The 21685-nt window shown below is 43.3% G+C and overlaps 1 protein-coding gene across 9 annotated transcripts in view; it reads right to left on the bottom strand.

Annotated features, from left to right (window-relative positions):
- Window positions 1-21685, bottom strand: part of HSF2BP (heat shock transcription factor 2 binding protein) — a 90440-nt gene that overhangs the window by 49642 nt on the left and 19113 nt on the right. For all 9 annotated transcript variants that reach the window (XM_082393519.1, XM_082393520.1, XM_082393517.1 and 6 more), the window contains exons 4-6: window positions 17159-17308; window positions 15373-15505; window positions 4945-5062 (exon numbers count right to left, since the gene is read on the bottom strand). In XM_082393519.1, coding sequence (XP_082249645.1) covers window positions 4945-5062; window positions 15373-15505; window positions 17159-17308 — 401 coding nt within the window. The remainder of the gene's footprint in view (window positions 1-4944; window positions 5063-15372; window positions 15506-17158; window positions 17309-21685) is intronic.

Genomic DNA, 21685 nt, shown 5'->3' with positions numbered 1-21685 from the left:
TATTAAAAGGAAATGTCATTTCCCAAACTACTGTAGTACTAGGAGTCATTTTTTTCTTCCAATGACAAAAAAAGTAGGTAAATTCTGCTTCCTACCATGAACCTAAGCAGAAGATACATTATAAATGGATTAATGGGCTGCAAAAGAGCGATTTCCCCATCTCTGCAGTCTTGAGAATTTTAGAGGCATCTGACATTGATAACAAAAGGACTGAAAGCAATGCTAAAATAAAGGTAGTAGTAAACTTAAAATGCTACGAAAGTAACTCTCCTTGAATAGACAAGGCCCTCTCTCCACCTAGATACACGAGGCCTGCGCCTGGAAGCTGAGCTGGCTCTCCTGGTGGGAAGTCAGAAAGCCCTCCAGACAGTCTGAAGTCCAAGGCTGAGGCACTCAAAGTAAAGGTGATGCAAGTGAGCTACCTTATTCTTCATTGTAAAAGAAATTATAACTTGTAACCTAGAAGCAACAAAGAATAAACACACCCAGTACTTCAAAACAAACCAACAATAAAAATAAACCAAAAGGCATGACTTGTGATGTCTACTGGCCTGAAACAAAACCCACAAATCAGTCATCCAAAACTGACTAAAATCTAAAGTAGCCAAATTAGCACCATCAAGTAATTTTAAGGAACAAAGAGTAGTAAAATTCTTAGAGAAGACTGCACATGTTACATGAGAAAGAAGCAATTGGCAGAGCAATACAGGCAGACACTTCAGACCAAATGACGGACAGCAACTCGCAGTTAGAGGCCCATCGATTTTTAAAGAGGATACAGTAACCGACTAGTGAACATGCTTGTTTTAGACTCGGGCCCCCTCCCCAGTCAAGGCAGAGCTTAAAAATCTGTGGCCTATACCAAACGTAATCCTAATCAAGTACCTTAGATTAATTTTTATCCACTACTTAACAGAGAAGACACACAAAAAGGCAGAACAACACGACACCCACCTCCCTGGTTAAGAAAGAAACCTCCTCACCAGAGTCAAATCCCCTTCGTGAACTCCACCTGAACTCGGACTTCAGGCGGGTGGGAACCACCATCCTCGTTTGCTGCGGGAGAGAGGCGTGCATCTCCACATGCCTTTCCGGCAGATGCACAGAGCCTGACGATCCTGCTCGCCGCTTGTATCAGCAGCGCCTACCGCAGTGACCTTCCCCACCACCGTGAGACGCCTGTCCGTGTTGGTTTGTATAGCTCGAATGTATTTTCACTGATGTGTCCCAACCTACTGATCACAACTTACTTCTCTATTCTCCAGCTGACAGAGGTTTAGGTCAGTTCCTAGTGTGTGCTATAACAAACACAGCTGCTATGAGGCTTCTGCACACGTGTCCTGGGGTTTATGGGTAGAACTTTCCCTGGAGTAAGTATGCAGAAGTGGGTTACCTGTCCCAGGCCTGTGTCAATAAGGACTGGTAAAATCATAATGAAGGATGGGCAATGAGACAAAGTTAATGAGAAAGTTAAGTGCAAAAGAAACCAGGGAGAATTTAAAAGTCTGGAAGTAATCCTAATTCCTGAAATCCAGATCTCCGATGAGAAACAAAAATTGTGTTTGTCCAGCTCTTACCGAGTGTCAAGGGGAACGGCAACACCAGTGTCACATGACAGCAGTGGGGAAACAAGCCACCACCAGGAGTTTCTGAGGGTCCATCGTACCAGGCTCAAGGCCAGCATGACACCTGGTGGCCCTCGGAATCCCAAGGTCAGCGTGCGACCCCAGACACAGCACAGAAGCTGCCTGCACCAGACGTTGTGTGTGCCAGGCTGACGCCCCATGGTTGGAGGTGGAAGGAGAAGGACCGATGCTGGTGAGGACGGGGAGTCTCTGGACACTTCACGCCCGAGTGCTGGCTAAGTAAGAAGAAATGCACAGAGAAGAGGTGGACAAGAGCCCCTGCCAGGCAGCACTGACCTCCCCAGCCTTGGCAGACAGAGCCTGGTCTAGGGCCGGCCTGGGGTTGCCCACAGTTCTATCAAGTGGCCATATGGAGCAGACACCTGAGAGGCTGATGTGAATGTTAAAAATTATCAACAGAGAACACAGACCTGGTTGGTGTAGCAAGAAGGTCAACCCCTTGGAGGTACGGAAGCCAAGGCTTAAAAGACACACCACCACAGCAAGCAGCGACCCAGCCCTCCTGCTGGCAGCAAAAAGCACCGTGAGAGGCCCTCAGGGCCAGCTGGTGTCTCACCACCAGATGTTGGAAGTTTCTAGATTTGGAGAGTTTAAAAAGGGTCTTCCAAAAAAAAAGGCAGATAAACTGGAGCTATCGAGAAATTAAATGGCCTGAGAAGACGTAACCCTGAAAGAACTCACAGAGACCAAGTCACAATGTCCCACTTGTCACCAAAGAAGTGGCCCTGGGGCCCCTCGGTAGAATCAAGTCTGTTATAAGGGGCCACTAACCCCAAGGGCCCACGGGGACTTCAAGGGAAGCAAAAGGAACAGGGCAACATAAGCCAGCCCTTCATTCCAGGAAAATGTGTCATGTCGTGGAAAATCCAAAGCCACCCAAATCCTAGCAGAGCTGGCAAATGCTCTGATATGGACCCTAGGGCGCTGCTGAAGGTGATCACAGCACAACTGGGAGAAAGTCAGCTGAAAAGGAGCCAGTGGGAGGGAGAACTTGGAAATGCCGAAGCAAGAGATGACAACTAATAGAGCAAAATCCCAGAGGGCAACTAATCAAAAGCACAGCTAATCAAAACTAGAGTTGGAAACCCCAAAAGGCCCCATGAGAGAAGAAAGTGAGGGTGAGAGGGTGTAAACAAGTGAGGCAGTGAGATGAGAAAGCTCAGGCCCACAGCCCTCGGTTCTCCCTGGGGAGCAGGAAGGAAAGCCACCTGCTGGGATAACAGCGCCCGCCCCACAGAGGACCGAAGAAGAGCGCAGTGGCTGGCGTCACAGAGAGAGTCTGAGTCTGACCCAGCCACTGTGGAGATTAAAGTGGCCCTGATAAGGATGCAGAGAAGGGTCCCAGGGGGACTCAGGACCAGGCGAGGGTGAAATGGCATGACTCTGTGCGTTTGAAACCTTCTCCTCAAGCATCACCGCAACCAGGAAGGGAGAAGGTGGATGGCTGGTCCAGGGTCAGAGCATCAGGAGGTGGCGGTGAGGGACGCAGGTTAGCTGGGCGGAGGGGAGGCCGTGGAGGAAAGGGAAGCAGGGAGCAGCAGGCGTCTGAGCGAGGCTCGGGGAGTGGTGGGAGGAGGGAGCTGAGCAAGAGAGTACATGTCCAAGGACCACGGCAGGGCCACCACCTCAGAGGCTGGAGATCACGTGATGATAAACCCAGGGCCCTCTGTATGCTATTGTAATAATCAATGTGTGTCACAATATACCTGTCCAAATCCACTGAATGGACAACACCAAGAGTAAACTCTCAGGTAAACTATGGTCTTTGGGTGACTGTGACGTGCCAAAGTTGGTTCACCCTCGGTAAACAATGCACCATTCTGGTGAGTGATGTTGATAACAGGGAAAGCTACGCATGGGGGGCGGGGGGAGAGGGGTATATGGGAAATCTTTGCATCTTCCTCTCAATTTTGTTGTGAAGCTAAAACTGCTCTAAATAATTATTTTTAAAAATCCCCATCTCTGGGTCTGAGGCACCCAAGCTGCTGAAAATAAGCAGCCTTTGATCATGAAGGTGGCAAGGAAAGCAAAATCCCCAAGAAAAAGGCAAACTACAATCAAGGGGTGGAGAGGCCAAAAAGAAAAGGAAGTTTGCTTGTAGTACAAGAAGGGTCCTAGTTCCGGAGGACTCAAGGCTGGACATTAGCAGCGATGGAGAAAGTGGGTAAACAGTGTGCGTATCAGAAGGTGGCCACAGAGAACGGAGCGGCAAGACCTGCCTCAGGCCGCTTTGCACAGGGATCCCAAGAGGGGTCTGAGGCTGACAGCCCGCACACGGCTGTGCTCGGGGGTCAGATGGAAGACTGTCAAGTAAGCAAGTAAATGTCTCTGCAGGTGGATTGGGAAGAAGACCAGAATTTTAAGAACCACCAAACCAACAGTTTACCACTCAGCCCCCAAACCCAGGGTGGCCCTGACCCACACAGAGAGAGACATAAAACACCCTGGTCACATTAAGTTGCCTGGTCAAGGCAGTGAGACTCTGCAGATGCAATTAACGTTACTAATCAGCTGGTGCTGAGTTAATCAAAAGGGAGTTTATCCAGTTATGCCAAATATAAACCCGTGACCCCATCAAAAACAGAGAGTTGTCTCTGGCGGGTAAAAGAGGAGGAAATCCAAGAGGTTCTGAAGTGTAAGAAAGGTTCGGCGAGCTGTTGTGACTTGAAGATGGGGTGAGGTTACGTGATAAGGAATTCAGTCAGCCCTGGAAGCTAAACGTGGCCCCGCCTGACAGCCAGCAAGGAAACAGGGACCAGAGTCCTATCAACACAGGGAATTGGATTCTTCCAGGAACCTGGATGCACATGGAAGAGATTCTTGTGCAGAGCCTCTGGAAAGGAGCCCTGCCTGGACAACCCCTGATTTGGGCCACTTGAGACACTGTAGGGAACCCAACCAAGCCCACTCAGACCTCTGACCTTGAAGTAGGTGTTGTTTCAGCCAATAAGTTTGTGGTAATTTGTTAAACACCAGTGGAAAATAAGTCCGGATTCTGGCTCCTGGAAGTGGGGTGCTGTCAAAACCATCACCTATTCTAAGTTCACCCTGAAGTTCACCCATGATAGTATTTGGGACTCAGTGATTGCCCTAAGGCGGGAACATTCCTTTTGTTTATATTATTTTCCTAAAATAGTACTGAATAGAGAGTGTATCCCTTAATTCTCCGGGAAATTTGTTTCTTCTGTTTTTTAGAACTATAGCCAAATTAAGTGCATTTGCTTGAAAAAGGGGCCCAATCAGCAAATTCTAACTACTATGTAAATAAACATGAACTTTTAAATATTATCCACCGTACACTTTGAGTTTGGTGCACTGTCCCGGCTTCAAGTCTCCCAGAAGCTGCAGTATGGTGTCTAAGAGCACCCGACTCGAGTTAACCAGGAATTCACGACCACTTGCTATGGCAGCTACATCTGCAACATAAAGATGAAACAAAGCGTCAAAAGTCTGTCCAAGATAGAGGATGTGTTGCTGTTTTTCTCCTAGCAGACCCAATGAACACACAGAATAGTTATCCACAGAGCTGACAGCCCAGATAGGGTAACTGACAACCACAGCAGTTACTAAAACGGTGAGTGACGTCCGCTGTGATTAGCGAATGCCTCGGTAGTGGAACAGAGCACTGAGTCTAAATATGTCTGCAGCCTGACCACAGCACAGCAAGTGGACACCAGGCTCCAGAATACTGGATTAAACAGCTATGGGCAGTCAGGGTCCAAACAGAAGGCAGGGGCTGATTACTTTATCTGGGACCAAGGACACTAAAATCCTCTTTCAACCCTGGGAGTGAAATCCTAATGACTCTAAACCAGAATACCAAACTGAAATCATGAGGTCAAGAGAGAATACAAAAACTGATTCCAAAAAGAAATTTTTCTAAACCGTACATCCTGCTGTGGGTCAGCAAGTATCACGTTTCTTCATGCTTGAGGCCCCACAGAACCAGCGTGGGGACCAGACCAAGTCACTACACGGGCTCCCTTGGACACCGCTGCAGATAACGCTGGCTCCATCACATTCCCGAATACCTGTGAGGACACGTCAGTGGTCCAGAATATTTACGTATGTGTCGGTAAGATTTTTCTTTAGCTAGGTCTAACAATAAAGCATGATTCAAAGTGACTACAATTCCCAACCCAAATGAGCCGGCCGGGGTGGAGACGAGCAGGGCAGCAGCGGCCTCGTTCTCCTGACTTCAGTGGAAATGCTTCTAGTAACTCACATTTAAGTGTGGTGTCTACCGGATGGTTCCAGCAGAGACCCTCTACGAGTTTAAGGAAGTGTTTTCTATTTTTAGTTTGCTAATAACTATCGAGAATGGAAGATGAATTTTATCACTGATTTGTTCTGCTTTGATTAACGGTAACCTAATGGCACAATATAAAATTTCATCTATGCTACCAAAACAACTTTATGGAATCAGATCCCGGACATTCCTATTTATTTTTGTTTATCTGAGCTGAGGAGGATCAAAAGAGATATATTAAAGTTTCCTAAACCTAACACATTTTATTTTCCCATTTCTGCTTGTCCTTCCAGCACTTTTTGCCTCTTTCCTTGCATTGGTGCTATTTGGTATATAATTTCATGACAGCTATAACTTTACTGAAGACAGGACCCTTAACTGATACAAATGTAACCTTCTGTGTTCAATGAATTTGAACCTGGTGACTCTATTTTCTACCATATGAAACACTCTAGTTTTACTAAAGAAATACTTGGGGGGAAATGAAGCATTTGGCATCATAAACTCAAAGTCATTTTAAGGTAGTTTATTGGGGAAGACATTCTTCATGTTAAGACTACATACAGGAACCCCCCCAGGAAAACATACATTCTAGCTACATACTTTAGTAGTTTCCAGAGACGACATCCCAGCAAACCACGGCTCTGGTCTGCAGACCTTGGGTTGCTCCTGCCCTAAGACTCAAGTGTGACCAGCAGAAAGCAGCGCAGCTGCTGCGTGACTTTCCAGGCAAGACAGAAAGAGCCTGGCAGCTTCCACCTCCGTCTCTCGCCACTTGCTCTAGGAGCCCTGGATCGCTAGGAAAGAAATCTGACTCTCCTGAGGCTGCCGTGATGCAGACTACAGAAAAAGCACACAGTGGGAGAAGCCTGGGACTACACTAGGATAGGAAGATGTCCCACTGGCCCCCAGCTGTTCCATCCCTCAGCAATCTGAGTCACCCCAGCTGAGGCCCCAGACAGCAGAGCAGCAGCAAATCCTGCCTGCCAAGCCCTGAGAAAGCTGCAGGTTCCCGAGCAAAATAAATGACTACTGTTGTTTAAAGACAAAGTTTGGGGGCAGTTTGTTACCCAGCAACAGATAACAGGAACATCACTAATACATCACTGAAGAAAAAAAGTACACTGTATCAGAGCAGGCAACAACACCCAACAAAACACAACAAATTTACTGGTAAATGAAGTCCCCTATCATGTATCCAGTATTATAATAGCAAATGCCAATGCTACATTCCAAGCAAACTATGTAGTAAAATAAACGTGAATAAATTCCTGCTCAGATAGCTCCAGTATTTGTCAGTCTGTCTGGGATGCTTATGAGTCAACCATAGGACTACAAAGGATTGCTGGTTTAATTTTCTGTTAAAATGTACTTTTTTTTTCTAGGTTCATTTTTCTTTAAAGTTTATAAATATTTCTAGAAGTTACCATAGTAATTATATAATTTAAGAAATGAAACTAGTGTGAATTATGTATGCTGATAAGAAATATAAAGAGTTGAGACATATTATGTCTGATATTTTTGCTTCAGGTTGTAATAATTTTCTGTCTTATTTTCGACAATAGAAATAATAATAAGGTACTGGCATAATGACAGTCATACAGATCAATGGTAGAATTGAGAGACCAGAAATAAACACTCAAATTTATGATCAACTGATTTTCAAGAAGGGGATCAGGACAACTGAATGCAGAAAGGATAAAAGAATAATCTTTTTAACAAATGGTGCTGGGACAACTGAATACTCACATGCAAAGAAATAAAAACTGGACCCCTACCTCACACCATACATAAAAATTAACTCAAAATGGATCAAAGACCTAAATGTATGAGCTAAAATTATAAAACTCTTAGAAGAAAACACAGGAGTAAATCTTCATGTCCTTGAATTAGACAATGGTTTCTTAGATATGACAACAAAAACACAGCAAGTAAAGAAAAAACACACTGGATATCATCAAAAATTAAAACTTTTTTGCTTCAAAAGACACTATCAAGAAAGTGAAAAGACAACCACAGAATGAGAAAAGTTTTGCAAATCATATGCCTGATAAGGGACTGGTATCTAGAATATACAAAGAACTCTTATAACTCAATAATAAAAAAACAAATGACAATTTTTTTAACATCTTTATTGGAGTATAATTGCTTTACAATGGTGTGTTAGTTTCTGCTTTATAACAAAGTGAATCAGTTATACATATACATATGTCCCCACATCTCTTCCCTCTTGCATCTCCCTCCCTCCCACCCTCCCTATCCCACCCCTCTAGGTGGTCACAAAGCACTGAGCTGATCTCCCTGTGCTGTGACTGCTTCCCACTAGCTATCTATTTTATGTTTGGTAGTGTATATATGTCCATGCCACTCTCTCACTTTGTCACAGCTTACCCTTCCCCCTCCCCATATCCTCAAGTCCATTCTCTATGTCTGTGTCTTTATTCCTGTCCTGCCCCTAGGTTCTTCATGACCATTTTTTTTCCCCTTACATTCCATATATATGTGTTAGCATACGGTATTTGTTTTTCTCTTTCTGACTTACTTCACTCTGTATGACAGACTCTAGGTCCATCCACCTCACTACAAATAACTCAATTTCGTTTCTTTTTATGGCTGAGTAATATTCCATTGTATATATGTGCCACATCTTCTTTATCCATTCATCTGTCACTGGACACTTAGGTTGCTTCCATGTCCTGGCTATTGTAAATAGAGGTACAAAGAACATTGTGGTACATGACTCTTTTTGAATTATGGTTTTCTCAGGGTATATGCCCAGTAGTGGGATTGCTGGGTCGTATGGTAGTTCTATTTTTAGTTTTTTAAGGAACCTCCATACTGTTCTCCATAGTGGCTGTATCAGACAATTTTTTTTTCTTTTTATTTGATTGCACTGGGTCTTAGTTGCAGCTCGCGGGCTCCTTAGTTGCGGCTCACCAGCTCCTTAGTTGTGGCATGAGAACTCTTAGTTGCAGCATGCATGTGGGATCTAGTTCCCTCACCAGGAATTGAACCCAGGCCCCCTGCATTGGGAGCAGGGAGTCTTACCCACTGCACCACCAGGGAAGTCCCTCAAATGACTTAATTTTGAAATGGGCAAAGGACTTGAATAGACATTTTTCCAAAGAAGATACACAAATGGGCAATGAATACATGAAAAGATGCTCAATGTCATTAGCCATCAGGGATATGCAAATCAAAACCATGACAAAGTACTACTTCGTACCCACTAGGGATGGCTATAACGAAAAAAATAATTTTAAAGTGTTGGCAAGTATGTGGAGAAACCTCATGCATTGCTGGTGAGAATGTAAAATGGTGCAGCCACTGTCAAAAAATGGTCTGATAGTTCCTCAAATGCTAAAAGTCATATCATATGACCCAGCAATTCCACTCCTAGCTGTATATCCAAGAGAAATGAAAACATATATCTACACAAAAACTTTTACACAAATTTTCACAGCATCATTATTCATAATAACCAAAAGTAGAAACAACCCAAATGTCCATTGATTGATGAATGGATAAATGTGGTATAGCCAAACAATGGAATATTATTCAGCCATAGAAAGGAATGAAGTACTGGTACATGTTATGACATGGACACCTTGTCAACACTATGCTAAATGAAAGAAGCCAGTCACAAAGGACCCCATGTTATATGGTCCCATTATATGAAATGTCCAGCACAGGCAAATCTATAGAGACAAAAAGTAGATTGGCTGCCTAAAGCTAGAAGAATGGCAGGATTGGGGAATGATGGCTGAGGTTAGCAGGGCTTCTCTTTGGGTGATGAAAATGTTTAAAAATTGATTGTGGAGATGGATGCACAATTACATGAATGTACTAAAGCCATCAAATTATATACTTTAAGTTGGCAAATTGTATGGTATATTTTTATCTCAATAAAGCTGTTAAAAAGTAAATATAGTAATAATAACAGTGGGGATATGATTGTCATGTTCAGTGGATTACTCAGTCTCTACTGCTCATTCTGGACCTGTTCTCTATAAACCACTCATCTGAAGCACTAACACTACATCACATTTTTTGAAAGAAACATAAGAAAGTTTCCTCTATGAATACCGTGACTCTGATTTACTGTTTGGTTTTTGTTTCTTTGCATTTGCTGTGGTACTTTCTTATCAAGTCAATTATTTGGCTGTCAGGGTGGGGAGTGGGCCAAAGGCCATGGGTAATCTCAATCTGGAAACTGCCTCTGTACACTATGTCTGGAAACCCCCTTAGAGCTGGAGGGAATGCCCAGTCCCACTGGGAAGTGGCTCCCAGAATCCAGTTCCTCTCCCACTTGAGGGATCTGGCTTCTGTGGTGAGAAGTCAGGCTAGAGAGAAACACCCTGTAACCTGAGGGCCAGCTGAGAGGGGTGAGTCGACTGTCCTTCCCTGCTCGCTGCTGTCAGTCTGCAGTGTCAACATGACTCCTGGGAAATGTTCCCATACCTCCTACGACCTCCTCGCGCTTTCACCTGCCAAACCTGCCTCACCGGGCTGGATAAGTTTCCACCGTGGAGTGAGCACGCTCTGACTGTTAGGACGCCCAGTCACAGAAAACTCAAGGGCAAGGCCTATGGTGACAGAGTGCCACTGCCAGCCAAACGCTATCACCTGCTGACCCACCATGACGGAAGCAGCTCCAAGCAGAACCCCCAACTTTCCTACGGCTCATCTACAAGCATAGTTCCTGTTCTTTCAATCTGTTCACATTCTTTCCCTTAACATGCAACTGCACCCTCAGGAAAGAAAGACTCCCAGCATCTTTCTTTTCTCCCAACCTGTAACTGTGACTCTGAGACCATTATCAGAAAGATACTCCTCCCTTCTCTGGGACACAGCCCCTGCAAAGTTTAATGGACAGATGTTTATTTTGTAAATGGAACAGATAAAGAAAAGGCACTACAGAAGGATAATTTTTAGAAGTCCCAGAAAATTCTCCTATACACAAATTATAGCCTCTCTAAATATTATTTGCCCATACTATGTATGATTCAAGAAATAATAAGAAACCAAAAAATTAACTATAGTCCCAGAATCCCTATCAGTAAAAGATTCTATGGACAGAGTTAAACAATTGGGGTAAAAGCCAAAAGACTCCAGATGATTCTTCTCATCTTTACCTCATCTTCTCTAGAGCTGAAGCCACGGAAGGCCATAGGCCACCAATGACCAGCTTAATAGAAAAAGGACTAGTAATTCCTTGTACCAGCCCCACAACCACTTAATGCTACCTGTTTAAAAAAACTCTAATGGTTGAGGATATGGATTTGTCCAAAATCTGTGAACAATTCCTCTTCTCTGTCCTGCCTGGAGCCACTTCTTTACAGGAACAGATTAATGCTCAGGTCTCTTTAGTGTCACATTCTATAAAATTGGCCAATTTACTTGCCTTCACCTAGAAAAATCAACAATTCACCCTGAAAGTTATGTCCCCAGGGATTCACTGAAGTTCTATCTTACTTCTCTCAAGTCTTAATCCCAGATCTTAAGGATACAATGGAGCTCTTTGTGAGGTCCTTCTGATCCAACACATACAAAACCTCCTCTTACATTCCATTAGTCTGGAAAACTCTAAGGCTGACTGTGTTTATCTCCTCACTGAGCTAGATAAAAGGGACATGAGCTTCCAAAGAAACACTCCAATTCCACAAAACAACAGCTCATTATCTGGGCCACACTCTGTCAACTGAAGGAAGGACATTATCTAAGGAAAGATTACACAGTAACTCAAATTATCCAAGACAAACCACTGAAAGACGATTAAGAGAATTTCTGTGATTAACTGGATATTGTAGACAACAGATACCAAATTCTCCTGAATTAGCAAGACCGTTATATGACTAGACTAAATCAAACATGTCAGAAGCATGCCCAGGGGACAGAGAAACCAAAACAGCCTTCAGCAATCTCAAAATCTCTCTCAACAATTACCTCTAATATCCAGGAGTATCATAAACCTTTCTGTCTATGTACATGACGGGTTAAGGTGGTGCTCTAGGGCAGTAGTCTCAAAGTGGCAAGGGAGGATGATTTTGCCCCCAGGAGACAACTGGCAACATCTGGAGACATTCTCAGTTGTCACACCTGGGGGTTGCTTCTGGCCTCTAACGGGTAGAGTCTAGGGATGTTTCTGAACTCCTACAATGCACAGAACACTCTCCATAACAGAGAATTCTACTGCCAAAGCTGAGAAGCACTGCTCTAGGGACATTAGCTCAATGACATGGCACACACCAAAGACCCACTGCCGCTCAGAGCCTGTCACCTGATCCAGGAGGCAAGGCTCACGGCCCCCTTTTCTCAAAGCAGCCACACAAGTCCAGGGCTGGGGCAGACCTTAATCATCATCTGGGGTCTAAGACTCTTTCCTCAGAAGATGAACCTGAGGGTCACAGAGTCAAGAACACAGGGCCGGTCAGTGGCAGAAGCAGAACTGGACACTGGGCCTCAATCCCACCCACCCACCACACTGCTCCCCTGAGGTGGAGGAGCCAGGAGCACTGCTGCTCACTGACCCCGGGTGCTCTGCTGTCAACTCTGTGGGACTGTTACGTCCACAAAAGATAAGCTGGATCCAGTCCTGCCATAAATTATCAACAATCAAGAAGTAATCTGGGGGAGTTCCCTGGCGGTCCAGTGGTTAGGACTCGGTGCTTTCACTGCCAGGGTCTGGGTTCCATCCTGGTGGGGGAACTAAGATCCTGCAAGCCACGCAGTGTGGCAAAAAAGAAAAAAAAAAAAAAAAAAAGGTAATTTTGATTCTGTAATCGTTACCTAACATCGTTTGAATGAATAAACCCAGAATTAAGAGGCAAGGAGTGCCATTATGACTTTCAAATAGTCAAAAAGTAGTTCGAAAAATAAGTTTTCCACTTGCAAGCTAAGCAAGTTAATCTTCACAGGGCTGTGATAATAATTTACCATCTTCTTTTAAGTTCTATATTTGTCCACTTATAAAAGTTGTTGGAGGGACTTCCCTCGTGGCACAGTGGCTAAGAATCCGCCTGCCAATGCAGGGGACACGGGTTCGAGCCCTGGTCTGGGAAGATCCCACATGCCGTGGAGCAACTAAGCCCATGCGCCACAACTACTGAGCCTGCGCTCTAAAGCCCGCGAGCCACAACTACTGAGCCTGCGTGCCACAACTACTGAAGCCCGTGCGCCACAACTACTGAGCCTGCGTGCCACAACTACTGAAGCCCGTGCGCCTACAGCCCAAGCTCTGCAACAAGAGAAGCCACCACAATGAGAAGCCCGCGCACCACAACGCAGAGCAGACCCCACTCGCCACAACTAGAGAAAGCCTGCATGCAGCAATGAAGACCCAACAACAAAGACCCAATGCAGCCATAAATAAATAAATAAATTTATTTTTTTACAAAAGAGTGGTTGGAAACAATCGCACCCCCATGTCAAACAAGACCTTGGTTTACAATGTGTTACCACTTCACCATAGCTCAGTAACATTCACAACAATGTGTAAGGTAGTCAGAGCAGGTATTACTATTCCACTTTGCAGATAAGGAAAATAAAGTCCAGACAATTTACATCCTGGGAAGTGGACTAGCTGGGCCTGAAAATCCAGACACTTTATACTATTTTAATCTATTATTAAGAACAGTGACTATGGATGAGTAAGAAATTTCATAATTTCAATGTTTAAACAAATCCTTGACATCCAGTTTTTGCTTAGGATACAGTAAACTGAAAAGAGCTACACCTCCATTCTTTAAAAGGGGCAGGTTAGATAATTCAAAAAATCACAACTTATCTCGAACACATCAGAGTTGAGGCTGAAGGTCAACCAACTGATATGAAAAATAAGAAAAGGCAGGTGCTACAAGGAGAGCTGTGAGGCAAGCACTTGCTCACCTGGGGCAGGCACTGGATGCCAGATAAGCCAGCCAGAAAAATCAGCTAAAAGGTGTAGGAAATTGCCAGACGAGCGGCTGCCTGGGGCTGCTGGTGGGCAGAGGGGTCGGCTACAAAAGGAAGGGGTAGGGCAGATGGGGAGATGAGGCGGAGGTAGTGGAACTGTTCCATGTCTTCACTGTGGTGGTGACATGACTGCATGCATTTGTCAAAACTCACAGGACTGCAAAAAGGTGAGAAAAAAACTGTAATGGGTGAGTTTACTGTAGGTAAACTTTGAAGAAGAATCGTTGTTTTAGAAGGCAGAGGAACTATCTGACAGCTAACCAAGGTGTCTGCTGTACTGCCTACTCCCCGCGGGACAGAGTCTTGGTATCTGACACACATAAGGCCCCAATGCCTCTGGAGAGCAGCACCAGCGTAGTGCGTAATCATCCCGTACGATTCACCAGCATGTAAGGGGAACGTGGACATGCCCACGACCAGGCAAGGAAAAACAAAGCCAGGTTGAGCTTGTCTGCTGGGCAACAGGTTGGCAATTCAAGCAGCTCAAACTCACAACTCAGCAGAATGAAAAGTCACATACATCATAGACCTCTGAGGTCACTTGCAAATAGCAGAAAATCTAACCATCAAATCTGCAAATACCTTCCGCTAAAAAAGAGACCTTAAAGGAATATTAAAAGGTGGAGCAGTGCAAGCCTCCACCAGCTGAAGGCGCTATGATGAAAGTGCCTATTGCCGTCCTCCAGCAGATAAAGTGCCGGGCTAAATCAGGACTGGCCTGAACACCATCCGGGTCTCAACGTCTGCCCCAGAAGAATATCACCAATTTCTAAGGGATTATGAAGAAATCATCTACGTGAGATCTACTTCGTGAGGATTTCAGTAGATGAAGAAATGTAACATTTCCCCTCTCATTAACAGCAGAGAACAGCATAGCATACAGCAGAGATGAAAAAGCAATGTAAAAAAATAAGTCATAGCTCTATATTTAACTATTTCATTGACTTTAGAACAAAAAGCCTTAATACTCCCTAGTATATACCACCTCCTACTATATGAAGATATTAGTATTAATTATATAGACGTCTGGCTTTATCCTTTATAGCAGTTTTGCCATAGAATTCTATCTAACTATAATCTTTGGGAAAAATTTACTAAAGAGACAATTTAGCGTTTTGGAATTCTTTAGTTACAACACCAAAACAACAGCAAGAGTTTAACTTAAGCTCTGCTTAAGGCTTTCACTTTAGCTAGACATTAGGAAATGATGATGATTCCAAATAACAAGTAGCTAAACTTACAGTTTTGACTTCTGTCAACGTAGAGAACTGAACAGAACATGCAAACTCTTCCTGTGCTCCCTAAGACTACTCGTTCTTACTCACTGACACTTATCAGAATCACCTGGAGTGATATTCCACAACACACACCTGGTCCCTACCCCCAATTTACTGAGTCAGATTCTCCAGGGCATGAGCCTATTTGAAAAGTTCCTGAGAGGTGTTTATGCACACACACCCCGACTGTGATCACTGCTCTGGAACTCACTTCTGAAAGTCACTACGTTTGAAGAGAATTACTCACTTGTTACGATTCCAGCCAAAGCAAAAACAAACTGATTTTCATCAGAATCCAGCTCCTTGACATCCCCATCCAGTGACTTCACAAAACTCTCCATTGTTTGACCAGTGATGTTGAAAAACTTCAAAGCTTTATCCTGAAAGTTCAGAAATGGAAATGTCACACCCTTTCACAAATACCAGTAGGAAAACACTTTCAAAGTGCAGGACACAGAGGGAAGACTCTGGTTTTAATTACAGAAGCCATGTTCTTAAATCTATTCCCTCATTAAAACTTCCCAATGAAAAGATGAGAAAAAAGAAGTAGTTCGGGGCATGTAGAAGAATTACCCTGAAGACTGATATAGTAAAATACATGAGGGAAACAGTTCAAATTTATACAATGATAGAAGTACTGGGTTGAATTCACCCAAAAATATACTAGAAATATACTAGAAAAATATATTCTCTATTCTAGGCATGAAACCAGAGGTTTTCAAACCTTTGGCAGGAATTGTTTTTCAAATAAAATCTTAACTGAAACCGCAACATGTAAAATACAGCAACAGGCCCATCTGACAGTTTCAGTCTTCATTACTCGGCAAAAAGAGTTTCCAAGTTCGCAGAACCTTGAAAGCGCTTCCTTGGCGGGGGCAGGGTTCTAAGGAATAGTTTGAAAACCAATGCATTTACACGTCACAAGGGAACTGCATGGGGTGATATAAATATCCTAAGACTGGATTATAAGGATGATTACACACCTCCAAAAATTAGCTAGAAAACACTAAGTTGTACACTTACAAAAAAATGAATTTTATGACACGTAAGTTATACCAAGAAAGCTCAAGAAACTTTAAAATACATTTAGTCCCTCCACTGTTTTTATTTCTGCAAATGATGAGTAACATACTACTGGCCTCCCGCCAACCATCCGCCCTTGACGGATGGTTTGCCATTCAGGACCACTCGATTCTCCCAGAGTCAGATAACAGTCCTCCCGGGCTCCTTCTGTCCTCTCCGCCATGGAGACCACCCTGTCACGAGTCCTGCCTCACCCACACAGCTCTCCCACCCCCTATTCTACTGGGGGGCGGCCTTCCATGTAGTCTTCCTGGCCAGTCTCCACACCCACAACCCCACCCTCCCTCCATCCTCACTGTCAGGTTGAGCTGCCCAAATTCCCCTCCTGTCCTATCACTTTTTCACTCAAGAAGCCTTAAGGAATCCCGTCCTAGCACCCACTGGACAAATCATCAACCACACTGACCCTCCACCCTGTGTCAGATGACCCACACACTGTCCCTATGTCTCACTCCAGGTCTCTGACTGCTCTACTTCTCCTCTCCTGAGGGACCCTCTTCACTTCCTGCCACTGCTGCCTCTGCAAGTTAATCAAGGTTCATTTAAAATCTCTCTTCCTCTGTGAAGTTCTTTGATGTCTGTGTGCACGCACATGCTATTAAATATAACATATAACATTCAGGCAATTGAATATTATATTACCCCTGGAATAACATACGTAAAAGCACTTTAAACTTTGTTAAATGCATATAATGTCAAGTAATAATACTGAAGTGGAACTATCTCCACAAACACCATACAGATTCTGGGAGAGAAGGGATCTTATTTCATTCATTTTACATATCCCCCGGAGACCAGTTACAGTGGGCCCTACACAGATGGTATTCCAAAACTATCTGATGAACAAAAGAAATGGATTTAGTCTGTAGGCGCCTTAACAGATGCACTGTGTCCTCTAAGTTACACAAGCACTAATCAACAATGTCCAGACAGCCCGCGGGCGTGCTTACTCCTCCCAGAATGGCTTTGACCACTTCCTCACTGCTGGAGACACCCCACAAAATGGTACAGGCTGCTGCGCCCATTTCTGTACAGTACTCTGCCTGCTGCAAGAGTTGCTGCTTTGCTTCATTCAGCTGCTGTCGAAGAGCCAGTTTCTCCTGAAATCAAAACAAAATAAGATCAGAAAAATGGACAGCATTCAACCTCAAAATACCTCTATTGTGTTTCCTCTTTCAAAGATATTTTTAAAAAAAAGAAATCCACACAGAATAGAGTAAACAGTTGGCAAATGTAAACTAGCCCTTAGAGAGGCATAATGCATAATTTTTTTAAAAACTTCAGAGGCAAAAATAACAGCCACAGAAAAGAACATACTACCGCATTAGCGTTTATAAATACCGCCAAAGACTTGAATTCATCTTCTTTAAGTAAGCTGGACAGTGAGGCATCTCGGGTCCCGGGTGGCTATACCCAGGGCAGCACCACCTAGGACACCCGAAGAAAGTAACACACTAGCACAGCAGTCCCCACATAGAGCAGTATTCCTAAAAAAGGCGCCGGCCGCCGCCAAGTGGCTCACTCCACTATAAAAGCGCCACGTGACACAGCCAAGACCAGGCAGGGAAGACGGGAGCAGAGGCAGGAGAGGAGTGAGAAGGCAGGGCCTCCCTGGCGTGCCCTGAACCAGCAAGCTAAGCAGCAGCGTAACAAGAAGACGGAGGCCAGGCAAGATTTCTCAGCCTCCCCCCAGCACTGGGCTTCTGAAGCCAGGGCTCCTAACAAGTGAACTGTCCCCCTCATGTCACCTCTGACCACACAAGCACTCCTAAAGGTTCACCTTCAGGTGGGTCTTGGGTGATGTGGGGCTTCCTGCCCGCCCCAACTGTCAACACCAGTTTCACTATTCCTTGTTACCTGAAGTTCCCTTAAAAGATGAGAGCATTTCCTTACTTCATAATAGCTAAACTCAAAAATACAAAAACCTGGTACCTCCCTGGTGGCGCAGTGGTTAAGAATCTGCCTGCCAATGCAGGGGACCCGCGTTCAAGCCCTGGTCCGGGAAGATCCCACATACCGCAGAGCAGCTAAGCCCGTGCGCCACAACTACTGAGCCTGTGCTCTAGAGCCCGCCAGCCACAACTACCGAGCCCTCGTGCCACAACTACTGAGCCCGCGTACCTAGAGCCCGTGCTCCACAACGAGAAGCCACCGCAATAAGCCCGCGCACCGCAAAGAAGAGTAGCCCCCGCTCGCCGCAACTAGAGAAAGCCTGCACGCAGCGACGAAGACCCAATGCAGTCAAAAATAAATAAACTAATTAATTTTTAAAAAAAGAAAGAGCTATCCCTCTCCTGCAACCGTGCCTATGGCCTTAAAAAAAAAAAAAAATACAAAAACCTAACTACATTTATACCGAAGTATAATTAGCTCAATAGCCCACAAAGTTAAAGCATATGAGATGTTTTAGCTTTTTCTTCTACAGAGGTGAGTGCAGGACAATTAAAGTAGAGGGGGCTTTTCGCCTAGTGGTGAAAAGGGAGCAGCAGACCACAAATCGAACTTTGTTGACTTTGTAACTTGGCCTAGGGTGGCGTTCATATCTACCTGGCGACAATGCATTTGGTAATCAGAGCTTCAAACACCTTCATACATATAATCACAATTACTTTAGGAGAAAAATGGTCACTGAGCCTACGACACATGCTAAAACTGCTTTACATGATTTATTAACTCTGGGTTTTTAATATCTGGCTTCATCACAACAGTTGCCTAGATTCCTAGATTTGCGCTTCAGCCACTCAAGCCGAGGTGACATATGCAAAAACTGTATCACAGCATTTCCTTCAGAATTCTGGCTTTTCTCACAGTTGAAGCAGGCTGCGTTCTGATTAGTCTGGTTACGGTGGCTCTTCTCTAAGATCAACAAGAACTGTTGAGAGTGACCGTCAGAACTGTCTTCTATGGTCACATTTGGTGGTTACAGGCAGATATGCCCTGACACAGGGCTGCACAAACAGTACAATGATATCAAGAGGAACTCAAAGAAAATAATTCCATTCACAATAACACCAAAAATGAGAAAATACTTAGGAACAAATTTAAGAAAATTAGTTCAAGCCCTGTACAGCAAAAACTACAAAGCATTAGTGAGAAAAAGTAAAGATCCAAATAAATGGAAAGATATACCATGTTCAAGGGTTGGAAGATTCAATATTGTTAAGAGGGTAATTTTCCCCAAACTGATCTACGGATTCAACACAATCCCTATCAAAATTTCAGCAGGCTTATTTGCACAAAGTGATCATCTGATTCTAAAATTCATATGGAAATGCAAAAAAAAAAAGTTTGAAAAAGAAAAGCAATGTTAGAGGACTAACACCACCTGATTTAAAAAAACAAAACAAAACAAAATAAATCTACAGAAATCAAACCACTGTGGTAATGGCATAAGGATAAACGTATAGATCAATGAAACACTGACACATATGGCAATTGATTTTTTAAAAGCTGCCAAGGCAATTCAATGGAAAAAGTAGTATTTTCAACAAATGATGCTGAAACAACTGGATATTCATACGTGAAAAAAAAAAACTCAAAATGAATCACAGACCTAAATGTAAAATTTCTAGAAGAAAACCTCTGTGACCTTGCATTAGGCAAATGTTTATTAGATATCACGACAAAATCATACCATTAAAAAATTATAAATAGATGGGAATTCCCTGGTGGTCCTGCGGTTAGGACTCAGTGCTTTCACTGCCAGGGTCTGGGAACTAAGATCCCGCAAGCAGCACAGTACAGCCAAAAAAAAAAAAAATCATAAATTGAACTTCATCAAAATTTAAAACTTTTACTCTTCAAAAGACACGAGTAAGAAGGTAGAAAGACAAGCCATGGACTAAAAGAAAATATTTCTATATCTAAAAAAAAGACTTGTATGAAGAATATATAAAGAACTCTTACAACACAAAAATAAGACAAATTAAATTAAATTAAAAATAGGCGGGACTTCCCTGGTGGCGCAGTGGTTAAGAATCCGCCTGCCAATGCAGGGAACACAGGTTTAAGCCCTGGTCTGGGAAGATCCCACATGCCGCGGAGCAACTAAGCCCATGTACCACAACTACTGAGCCTGTGGTCTAGAGCCTGCAAGCCACAACTCCTGAGCCCTCATGCCACAACTACTGAAGCCCACACGCCTAGAGCCCGTGCCTTGCAACAAGCCACCACAATGAGTAGCCCCCACTCGCTGCAACTAGAGAAAGCCTGCACGCAGCAACGAAGACCCAACTCAGACAAAGAAAATTTTTTTAAAAAGGCAAAAGATTTAAATAAACATTTAACCAAAGAAAATATATGAATGGATAATAAACACATGAAAAAATGTTCAAGAAAATTAGTCATGAGGAAAATGCAAATTAAAACCACAATGAGATACCATTACATCCACTAAAATGGCTAAAATCTAAAAGACCAAAAATACCATGGACAATCATAGGCGAAAAAAGTAAAAGAAAAGAAAAAGAAAAAAATGTGCCTCAATGTTAAGCTCACATCTTATACAAAAATTAACTCAAAACGAATCATAAACAAAATACATAAAAATATAAAACTGTTAGGAAAAAAAACAGGAGAAAATCTTTGGGACCTAGGGTTAGGTGAAAAGTTCTTAGACATAACACAAAAAGTACAATCCATGAAAACAAAAATCAACAAGTTGAACTTCATCCAAATTTAAAACTTCTGCTCTGTGAAAGATCCCGTGAGGAAGAAGAAAAGACGAGCTACACACTGGGAGAAAATATCTGCAAACCATATATCCAATAAAGGACTTTTATCTAGAATATATTAAGAACACTTTAAATTTAACAGTTAAAAAAAATCCAACTAGAAAATGGGCAAAAGACACAAACAGATATTGCACAGGAGAGAATATATAGACAACAAATAAGTACATGAAAAGATGTTCAACATCATTAGCCAACAGGGAAATGCGAATCACTACAACACATCTATCAGAACAGCTAAAATAAAAAATAGTGAGAACACCATATGCTAATTAGGGTGTGGAGGAAGTGAATCACTCATGCTTTGCTGGTGAGAATGTAAAAGGGTACAGCCACTCTGGAAAACAATTTGGTAATTTCTTACAAAACTAAACATGCACTTGACATGGAACCTGGCAATCGCACTCTAGGGCATTTATCCCAGAGTAATGAAAACATATATTCACACCAAAACCTATACACACATGTTCACAATAGCAAAAAAATAAAAAAATAAAAAAAAATAAAGGAAACAACCCAAATGTCCTTCAATGGGAAAATATTTAAACTGCGGCATTTCCATACCCCGGGACGCTATGCAGCAATCAAAAGCAGCAAACTATTAATACATGCAACAGCTTGGAAGGGTCTGAGTGAAAAAAGTCAATATCAAAAGGTTATAGGCGGAATTATCCCATCTCTACGGCATTCTTGAAATAAGAGAATTAGACAGATACCGTGTGGCAACTATGTACGTCAGTGGCTGCC

This window comes from Balaenoptera borealis, assembly GCF_965194805.1.
Source record: "Balaenoptera borealis genome assembly, chromosome: 5".
NCBI classification, from domain to species: domain Eukaryota; kingdom Metazoa; phylum Chordata; class Mammalia; order Artiodactyla; family Balaenopteridae; genus Balaenoptera; species Balaenoptera borealis.
This window is presented reverse-complemented; position numbering and strand designations above follow the sequence as displayed.